Source organism: Carica papaya, chromosome 1 (assembly GCF_054855325.1).
Source record: "Carica papaya isolate Zhongbai chromosome 1, ASM5485532v1, whole genome shotgun sequence".
Taxonomy (NCBI): domain Eukaryota; kingdom Viridiplantae; phylum Streptophyta; class Magnoliopsida; order Brassicales; family Caricaceae; genus Carica; species Carica papaya.
Window position 1 is genome coordinate 25761888 of NC_142309.1, and position 11242 is coordinate 25773129.

Consider the following 11242-nt stretch of genomic DNA (forward strand, 5'->3'; position numbering starts at 1 on the left):
TGCATTAAACAAGGACAACCAGTACGATTCAAGGAAAGTCGGATGTCTTCTACTTAACGAATATAAATAGTAGATGAGCTAAAACTGAGTACAGCTGCAGGCCCATCGTTCACCCTCCTCAGGAGCTTGCTGCTTTAGTTCACATTGAAGCTAGGGCAATTTTTTTCCCTTCTGGTTTGTTTCTTGTGTTGTCTCTTGCATCCAAATAGCGACCTTCCTCCGGTGGCTACATAAATGATAATTGAAAATAGCAATAATAATGATATAAGTGATGTTACATCGTAATGATAAAAACAACAACAATAACAGTTATAATAATATTTGACGATATCTACGTTAATAATAACGATAGTATCAATTCTTATTGTAGTAACAACAATGATAATGTCTGTTGTGACAATACAAATAATAATAATAATGACAATGATAATATTAGTAAAAATTATCGTAATATAAATATTATTAATACAAAAATATTAGTGATAATAATAACAACAAATATAATATAATAGTAATAACGATATCAACAATTATAATAATAAAAATAGACACGAACAATAATCGTGGTAAAATAATTGTAGCATTATAAAATGTGATAGTAATGGTGAGTATAAGTGATGATAGCAACAATTACAGTAATAACAGTAGTAGTTATAATAATGATAATATCAATAACAGTCGTAAAGATATAGCAGTAAGTGATAGTAACATCAATAATAATAATAGACGTAATCAATAAAAGTAATAATAATAACAATTATAATTGTTATGACATTCGTAATAATTGTACAACATAAGTATAATAGAAATTGTGAAAATGATAATGATGATAATAATAAAAACGATGAATATAGCAAATATAACATTGTTAAATGCACAAGACGTGGTGGTAGAATTTGTGGACTTGGTGGTTACAACAACAATTGTAATGTAATAATGGTAATGTCAATTAAGTGAATAGTAATAGCAATAATAACAATTATTGTGTTATTATTAAATAATAAATATGAATAAAAAAATATATTTTAGTCTCGTAATATATTATCTAATTAGGTGATAAATATTAGTTATAGCATTTGTGTAAAATAACAAATGTGAATATCAAACGGCATTTTAGTATTTTTAAGAAATTATCTAATTAAGTAACAATTATTTTTTATTGTATTAAACACGTGAATCTAAAATAATAATAGATAACAAGAGTTGTAAGGAGATTACTAGTAATTTTATTAATTGATTTTATTTGGCATTGGAAATCAAAGGTCATAACCAATTTTCATTTATATATAGTCATGTGGTTAAGCAAAACTATCCTTCCCCTACATTTTTACTGAATATTATCTACCAAAACAAAAATCTTAAAATTTGAAGATAATAAAAAACTGTCAATGTTATTATTTTTATTATAATTTGTAAATATCAATGTTATTGAGCTTACAAGAGAATTAGTCTTTCGTAATTTTAACTAGATAAAACAATATCTATCTATTAATATCAATTAGATAATTTTAATTTTTTTTTTAAATTATATATATATACATGTACCAACTTCTAAGCAAATTGGTAACCATAAGTTTATATAGTGTTTAATTACGTATAGCATGGACACGAATTCATACATTTTAATCATTTTATTACTCATCACCTTACTTTTTTCTATCACATAATATATTATATCATAACTTAAGATATTTAAAAAAATAATAATTTTTTATCTCATATTTCTATAATTCTCTTATTAGTCAAATTTTTATTTTTTGATTACTTCACTGGATATTTTTCTTTTTTTTTTTCCCCTCTCAATGGCTTCACTTACTATCAAATCAAATATATATTTGCAGTTCCATTATCTTGAATAATAAATTCAAAGTTAACTTAAGCAAGCTCTTGAATAATATCTTCATGCAATATTAGTTCCTTAGGATAATTACAATTACTAGAATTAGTAAATTATAAGAAGAAAATCAATTAAAATACTCAAATAAAATACACAACTATTTTTTATAAGAAAAATCGTATTGAGTCTTAACATAAAAAAAAAATATTTTATCTCCAATCTCTTGAAACTATAATTTAAAAAGATGTTATATCAAATATTAGACATGGTACAACTAATAAACAAACTATTTGTATCGTTGTTGATTAAAGCATAAATAGATATTTAATTAATCTTTCCTTTATTTTTTGAATAAGTAGCACATTTATTTGACCGATTAACTAATAATCTCTAAGTAATCAATATCTTTTTATTTATATATAATATAAATTTTAAATAAATATAAATATATGAAAAAATAATGTGAGAGAATAATAATTGTTATTTAGTTAGATTTTTACTTATATTTTTAATGTCAAAAAGTAAAAATATAACTGAATATAAAGATATAAATGTGAGTAAGAATAATATATATATTCCATTTTTAACACACTTAAAATTAAATTAAATTAATAAAAAAATTGATTTGATGTATAACAAATAAAAATTATTATTAATTGAATATTTACCTAAATTAATTACATGATATGTATAAGAGATATTATTATAATTAAATAAAATTCAAAGATATTGTAACTATTATTTCGATCAACAATTATTTTGTTGAATGATCGATAGGTTTCTTCATCTAAAATAGGTCATAAATTTAAATAAGGTTATGTTTATCATTATTTATAAATTATTTATATTACGTTTATAATTGATATATATATATTTTATATTAAAAAAATTATTATTTCAATAATAGTCAAATAATTATTTAAGTTTTATTATTTTGTTGTAATATAAATTTTTAATTTATAAAATGATATATGTCATGTAAAATATAAACAAAAAAAAAAATAAAGAGATGATCATGATAATGTGAATTATTTTTTAAGAATATAGTTTATAAAACTTTTAGTGGTATAATTACCATAACATTTACTCTTGTAAATGGATATACCAGCACAAATATGTTGATTTTATTGGTTTATTTTATCTTAACATTGGCATTTTGATATTTCAACATGTAAAATATGTTTTACTATTGTGGCAAAAAAAAAAAAACAAGTTTATAAAACCTTATTTAACAGTAGAGTTTATAAAATACTATGTTATTTTTTTTCTCAACAATATTATTATCGAATTCTATATAAAAAATAAATTTTTTATTGAAAGTAATTTCTATATAATTTTAATATGTTGACATAGATTAGTTAAATCAAACATGTAAATATATATGAAAAAGAAATTCAAAAATCTTGCAAAATTTATTTATATTTTATACTTTTTTTGAACGAAATTATAATTTTTTTTAATAAAATGATATAATTTTATATACAATTTTACTTAAACTAAAATAATAAATGTTAATTTTCATTAAATTATATAAATTTGTAATAAGTTTCATATAAGTTTTAAATTTATTTTTAAATATACAAGATATAGTTAATTATTTTGTATACAAATGTTAAAAAATTTAACTTTTAAAATTATTTTGGATTAATTTTACCAATAACTTTCTAAAATAATGTAATTAAAGATGTTGGATTAATTTCTATACTAACATATAAAAATCAATATCAGGGAAAATATAATAATAATAACAATAATGATAATAGACGTAAGCAGTCATGTATAAATTGGTATGGCTTTTTATCTACCACACCATTAAAATAAAAAAAAAAAAGGAAAAAGAAAAAACTAATTTGATAAACACGGGCTTTTTATTAATTGATGTTAAAAAATATAAATATAAAAATAAATACACAGAGTGAAGAAAATTCAATATTTATATATATATATATATATAACGAAAGAAAACAATATTGATTTCTTAAGAAGAAAAGAGGGCTGTGTTCTTTCATACGTTTCAGTATCCAAAACTAACAGAAAATTACGCCTCTCTCCCACTCTATCGACAACACAAAAACAAAACCCTAATTTGCATCACATAAACGAAAAATCCCATTCCATCTGGAAATCTCCTCCTGTCTCTCCTTCCCTATCTCTCTGTCTCTCTTTCGTTCTCTGTATCAATCTGTATCTCTTGCCGTGCCTCTCTGTCTATGCACTGGAACTCCCTTTTCCTTCTCTGAGAGAAACGCATTGTTTTGATTGAGGAATATACTGAGCGGTTATCAAACGGTTATTTTTGGGGCATAGCCAGGAATTGTAGCGACTTAGGGTTAGTTCCCTGTTTGCCTCTTCGCTCGTCCTTTTTCTCCGTTATCTCGTCGTAGTCTTTTTTATCACGTTTCGTCTCTAGAATTTTCTTTCTATTATGTTGAACAGATTTTGTGCTCCTGCAAACCCTATGACTTGACATTTAGATATACAACGATATATGACTATGTATTTGTTTGTGTTCTAGGGTTTCTGTTTTTAAACAATTCATCGTGTTCCAGTGTTTCGCACACTGATTTGTTGTGGTCCCTTTAGGGTTTTCCTGATTGAACTGGTTTACGTGTGCGAACTCTTTTGTAAGAATCGCGGGTATTTCTTGCTTTTTTGCCACAATCACGGCAATTCCTTTTGCATATGTCCTTTTTCTGCACCGGGATGAGGGTCTTCTAGAGTGAGTCTTTTTTTTCTTTTCGTCTGCAAATCCATCTTTGTGAAAGATGGAGGCGTAGAGAAGGACCTCTTCTCCATTCATATCACTTCTTGACTTGTACCTGATTGTTATGCAATTTTTCTTGCCATTATCTTTGTCTGCTTCGTCTGGTTTTGAACATGTATCAAACTCTGCTTCTTTTATATCGGTATTGCGGTTGATATAAATTCTATGCGTCTTAAGTGAATCGAAATCATTAGAATTTGTTATAAACAGACCCGAGTGTGCTGGGTAAATTGGTTAGTCGGGGCTCAGTGGATTTGTCAATTGTTAAATTGGTGATTGGGAGGAAATATTTGTGACTAGGAGGAAGAGAGCAGGGCCAGATTAAAACTTAGGGATCTTGTATATATATAGAGAGAGAATAATTTTACTGGAGAGGGGGTGAAGAAGGCTAGAGAAGTGTTCTTCTTCTTATATTTGATGATGTTCAGCGTTCCTTATGGAAAGAAGTGAACCCACATTAGTTCCAGAATGGTTGAGAAGTGCTGGAAGTGTTACAGGGGGTGGAAGTTCAGTCCCCCACTCAGCATCATCTTCTTCTCATGCAGGTACAATTAATTTTCCAAGTTATTCCCAATTGTCATTTACTTTTCTCTTCTGCATTGTGTTCTTCCATTTTGCTGGTCTAACTGGGCTTGAAATGGGGACGTCAAAACCCGATGTCAACCCATAAGAGAGAACTGGCACCAGTGAGATCCTGCTGCTCTTGCAGCTAATGTTTTGTCATATGTTACTTTTAATTATGTTTAATTCTTTAAAAGATGCTTGGTTCTGGGTCTCATGCATACGTTGATTGCATTATTTTGTTGTTATATAGATGTTCCTTCACTGGTACATCCCTTGAGGAATAGAAATTCTAAGAGCATAGGAGATATTGATTCCCCTCGTTCCCCTTTTCTGGAACGGACGTCTTCTTCAAATTCACGAAGGAGTTCTAGTAACGGTTCTGCTAAACATGCCTATAGTAGTTTCAATAGGAGTCACCGTGACAAGGATCGCGAAAGGGAGAAGGATAGGTCAATGTATGGGGACCACTGGGACCGTGACTCTTCTGACTCTATAGGCAGTATGTTAATCAATAGGGAGAAGGATACATTGCGCCGATCTCATTCCATGATGTCCAGAAAGCAGGGGGAGGTTTTGCCTCGTAGGGCTGCCGGAGACTTAAAAAATGGTGGTAACAGTAATCATAGCAATGGAAATGGTTTGCTTTCTGGGCCAAGTATTGGTGGTAGCCTACAGAAAGTTGTTTTTGAAAAGGATTTTCCTTCTTTAGGAAGTGATGATAGACCAGGATTACCTGATATAGCAAGAGTTTCATCTCCTGGTTTGAGCTCAGCTGTTCAGAGCTTGCCTGTTGGCAAGTCTGCTTTAATTGGTGGGGAGGGATGGACATCAGCTTTGGCAGAGGTGCCCAATGTCATTGGAAGTACTTCAATGGCATCTTTTTCTGCACTACAAATTGTTCCTTCTTCCTCACAATCTGGGGCATCAAGTGGAATGACTAGTCTTAATATGGCTGAAGCATTAGCACATGCTCCAGCACGAACTCGTACTCCTCCTCAGGTACTCATTCCATTTATCTGTCTTATAATAGCTTAGTGATATATACTTGTGGTCGGTCTAATTTGATTTTTATTTTTAGACATCTGTCAAGACGCAGAGACTTGAGGAATTGGCCATTAAGCAATCCAGGCAATTGATTCCAGTTACACCATTAATGCCCAAGGGTTCGGTAAGATTCTGCTTTTAATTTCTGGATTAGAGGTGCAAAGGCTTTTAGTGATATCTGTCATGTAAACTAATTTTTTGACGTATCTGGCAGGTTAACTTTGGGATTTCGGTTAATTATATTCTTTATATGGATGCATAGATTGCATGCATGTGCACGTTTCTGTTTGTTTATTTATTTACCTACCTTTATTTCTTAGATTTATGTCTGTGCTACTCATCATTAATTATGAGTGAGTCAGGGGATCGTCGCTATAAATTGACCCCACTCAAAAAAAATCATTTTTTTTCCTTCGTAATGGTAATGGAGTTATAGCCCAAAGGGTTTGACTCAACTGCTTGACCCCAGAATGGGTAGAACTCCTCAGTTATAAAAAAATTTGGCCCCATATTACTTTTTTGATCTCATTGGTCAGAAAGAAAATGGAAGTAATACAAACTCTTTTAGAAAGAAAGTTATGCGTATTATACAGAAGATACTTGAAACGTACAAGAGAGAGAAGAGTAAAAGTTTTTTTTTTGGTTATTTTTATTTTTAATAGAAGGTTAGAGTAAAAAAATTTTAATACCCAAAAGGAAGCTATTTTATGTTTACTTTGTCATATCCACTATCAGTTCTGCCGCTCGTGTTTTTATATGTTTGCCCTGTTTATATAGCACACTTTAGCTAATCATGTTTTAGGTGTTTGTGTCTATACGCAAACATTTTAGCCAATCATGTCATGATACAAGGGTTCTGCATGCTGAATCACGAAAGAGATAATAGAGACCTAATGTTTGTTCACATATCTGTACATCTGATATTTAATTTCTTAAATAGCTGGTTAATGGTTTTTGGGTCGATGCTGCAAATGGTTTACTTCTTATTTTCTTATCGGGTTTTATTATTACTGGTTACTGATCTTTGATTAAATATTTTTTCCATATTATTTGGTGATGGCTAACTAAATTCAGCAACATATTTATTGCAGTGGTAAATTTTATGTTGTTTTGTTATTAATAGAAAAAAGATGCTTTGTTATTAACTGGTACTGAAGCTGACTCAGTTGCTTGTTGCTAGTAGACGTGATATCCTTCTGGTTAGTTTCTATAAGTTTCTTCCTTCCAAGCCTTTTGGAAAATGCAGGGAAGGTCTATATGAAAGTTCCGTTGGTATTCCCTGCATTACAAACCCATCAAAACATAGTCGGGAAAACATAAATATAATATTCAGTATATAAATACATAAAATCACCAATATCAATTGCCATCAGTCTTATTTCTTTTATGATATGAGCAATATATTTTTCCAAAGGTCAAAACAAAACCCTTCTTGCTTATCAGGAGACTAAATGTTTATAATCTCAGTTACTTCTCTTGAATCTTATATATAATATATATTTGTCAAAAATTATGAAAATGAAAGACTGTGTGTATATCTAGAATTTTCGCAAACATTTGCTGCTCTAAATTCTTCATGAATGTGAAGTTTAGATTCCAACTGCCAAATGGTTCCTTTGGTGATATTACCGCATACGTATAAAATGTATGAGTCTTGTTCTTTTGGTATAATATCAATTATTAAAACTCCAAGCTAATAAATGTGAATTGTGAGGTTCGGGGGTCTCGGGACTGACATTTTCTTAGGCATTATATACATTCTATATTTAGTGCCTTTGTGATTTAGCTTTTCTGTGGTTGCATTTGATGGCATGCAAACACTCAACTAAACGTGAAAAGATAAGTATAAAACATTAAGATTTCATTTCAGATAAGTACTTTAAGAGGTCAAAAGCATGTAGTAATCTTTTGATTTCTGCCTAGATTTTTTATTCACAATACTTTAGGAAGTAATCTTTACTGAATACTGAACAAACTTTGTCGGAATACAAGTTTCCGCTTTTTGCTCGTCCATTAGAAGCTCAATCAACAGGGAACGTAGTAGGTTGAAGGAAATTATCAGAAGCTGCCAAACTGGTTGCCTTGCAGTAGGTAGATGTTAGGGATAAAAAAAATATGGGGCCAGTTAGAATATGTGGTATTTTTGTCCCACTATTCATAACTTGATTTTAGAAATGTTACTGAGTTTGTACTTAGGTTTGAGTAATGGAAGGAATAGCTCACTTCAATGTGTATGAAAAAGGCTTTGTTGACCTAGATTTTAGCCAATTATTGACTGAGCACAATCTGCAAAAAGCTTTTTTTTTTTTCCTTTTCCTAATGGATTTTACTGATTTGGATTGTAAGATAACATTTTTTGCTGACTGATTGGGATGAGAGGGGTGTGTTATATCATTTGCTATGAACTGCGGCTCTCAACTCTGTTTTCGTGAGGAATGGATATTCTTTTGGATTCATTGTAGTCCTCCCTTTTTTTCATACACAGGCACACACACGTAAAGAAACACGAGTATATGCATGCATTTTGGGTCATTCATGCACATGATGAGCTTGCACAGTTGTTTTTTGCCATTCTGGTTTGGCTTCTTTTGTTAATATATATTTTTCAATTGAACTTAGCGTACGTGACCTTGTGAAATGTCAGATGTACCATCTGCATCTAGCTTCTTACTATATGGTAGCTTCTATCTGGATTCCCGTACAAAAGCAGGTTTTGAGCTTTTAGCTTGACGTTTTATGTTTGTATATTTTCATCTGCCATTTACGTCAAGGTTTAGCTTCATTGGCTGGAACTTTTGCTGCTGACTAACTGTTTTCTCATCATAATGAAAAGTTACTGTGTAGTCAGTACTTGTATGCCAATCCTACAGTGCTTGGATTCTAAAGGTGCGGGGTTTAGTCAGTTAAAGTTCTTTTTTTTTTTCTTTTTTAATTACTTCTAAATGAATTTTAAATGATTGAGATATTTCCATGAACCAGATTCCTGCGATTAGAATGGATGAAAAATTGTTGGCTCCATTGCATGTACAGAATCAGAAGCTGTAGATAGTGTGTACATCTCACGTTCCTTTCTTTAAATTTGTAAAAGCAAATTGTTTGTCTGGCAGCAATTATTTCCAAGTTTCCATTCTTGATAAATTTTGTGAACTTTTTACTCAACTAGGCTGAAGTTTTTCTGGTTAGCATGACGTTGAGCTTTCGTTCCAAATTAACTGGGTTCCATTAGTTCATATAAACATATCCCAAATGTTTGTCTATGTTAATATGTTACTTTGTTGCTTCTTAGATGTGGGCATTGTACCGTGTAACCAAGGTTGTAATACCTAATTTCTTTCAGGTTCTTAATTCTTCTGATAAATCGAAACCCAAATCAGCAGTCAGAACTGGTGAGGCAATTGTAGCTGCTGCAAAAAGTGGGCAGCAGCAGTCCTCTTCCTTGCACCATGCAAATCAATCTCTTCCTGTTGGACATGTCAAATCTGAAGCATCAAAGACTTCTCTTGGGAAGCTTTTAGTTCTCAAACCTGCCTGGGAAAATGGTGTTTCACCTTCTCCAAAAGATGTTGCTAGTCCAGCAAATATTGCAAACACCAGATCAGCAAATAACCAGCTTGCTGTTACTCCTTCAGTTGCATCTGCTCCTGCAAGGAGCACAAACAGCCCAAAGGAGCGGAAGGCACCATTGAATGCAATATCCGGGTTCCCTGTGGAGAAGAGGCCAACCTTGTCTCAAACCCAGAGCAGGAATGATTTCTTTAACCTCCTAAAGAAGAAAACCTCGACAAGCATATCAACTGGTCTTACTGATTCTGGTCCTGGTATTGGAGCACCTATTGTGGAGAAAGCTGAAGCAACAAAGGAAGTAAATAGTGCTCCTGTAAGCCCTCATGCTACTGTGAATGGTTCTGAGGTTACTAGCAATGATGCTGATGGTGAAGGGGTTCAGAGACTTGATGATGTTCAAGAGAAGGATACAAGCTTTAATGTTTATGCAGATGAGGCAGAAGTTAAATTCTTAAGATCCCTTGGTTGGGATGAAAATGCTGCTGGTGATGATGAAGGCCTTACAGAAGAGGAGATCAATTCTTTTTATCAGGAGGTAAAAGCTCTTCCTTTTCTATATTTGTAGGTTTTGAAATGAATTGCTGTGTTGAAGTAATAGGGTTCTGGTAGGGGCATCATGCTTCAGAATAAATTAGAACAATGCATAATTGGTATTGCATTGAGTATGCAATTTGACTTCAATTTTTATGCATGACTCTTCTTTGTTGCAGTGCCTGAGATTGAAGCCATCTTTGAAAGTGTGCCGAGGCATGCAGCCAAAGCTGTCAGAAATGCAAGCTACGAGTTTGGGTGAGGCATCTTCTCAGTTGAGCTCATCTGACTCTGGATCTGAAGCTTGATTTACTGTTTCTCACATTATAGGTCCAAGAGGATTCAATTTTTTTGATGGCAGATAGTTCCTTTTTAGTCTCTTTTGTTTTAAAGAAGCTGACGAGTTTGGTATGAAAGAAGGGGGTGGGTTTTGGTTGGAGCTCTGCAGTTTGCAAATAGTGCAATAAGTATCAGGTGTCCCAATCTAGCCTGCCTAAAACTGGGATTTTTTAGGTTTCAAGGTCTGTGGGAGAGTGGATTAGGGTTATTTTGTCAAGGTGCTGGAATTTTTGCATCTTCTGGGGGTTGGGTATTTGGTCCTTTTCTCCTTTCAAGAGGGTTCAGTTTTACATGAAAAAAGCTTACCTTGTTTTTGGTCAATTTTACAAATTGAAAAAGGAAATCAGAAAGTTTTTTATTTTCAGTTTAATTCATCTTTCATATACATGTTACATGGTATTATTTCGATGTCTTTCATAAGATACAGAAGCAGGGGAAATTCAATTGATGGGATTAGAGGCCAATGCTATTGTTTGGCTTTACTGGTATCTCAATCTTTTTTGTTCTCAGACGCTCAGAAACCTGTATGTCATCAGGTAACAACAATAGAATACTACAGAAATGAGATATATCTTAAATATCAAGAAACACAATCCTTT

The 11242-nt window shown here is 31.6% G+C and overlaps 1 protein-coding gene across 1 annotated transcript; it reads left to right on the forward strand.

Moving 5' to 3' along the window:
• Nucleotides 1–3815: 3815 nt before the first annotated feature.
• On the forward strand, nt 3816–11013 carry LOC110815183 (C-jun-amino-terminal kinase-interacting protein). Its single transcript, XM_022042848.2, has 5 exons — nt 3816–5146; nt 5416–6164; nt 6244–6333; nt 9547–10308; nt 10484–11013. The coding sequence occupies exons 1-5, from the start codon at nt 5038–5040 to the stop codon at nt 10610–10612; spliced, it is 1839 nt and encodes a 612-aa protein (XP_021898540.2). The 5' UTR covers nt 3816–5037; the 3' UTR covers nt 10613–11013.
• The last annotated feature ends 229 nt before the right edge of the window (nt 11014–11242 follow it).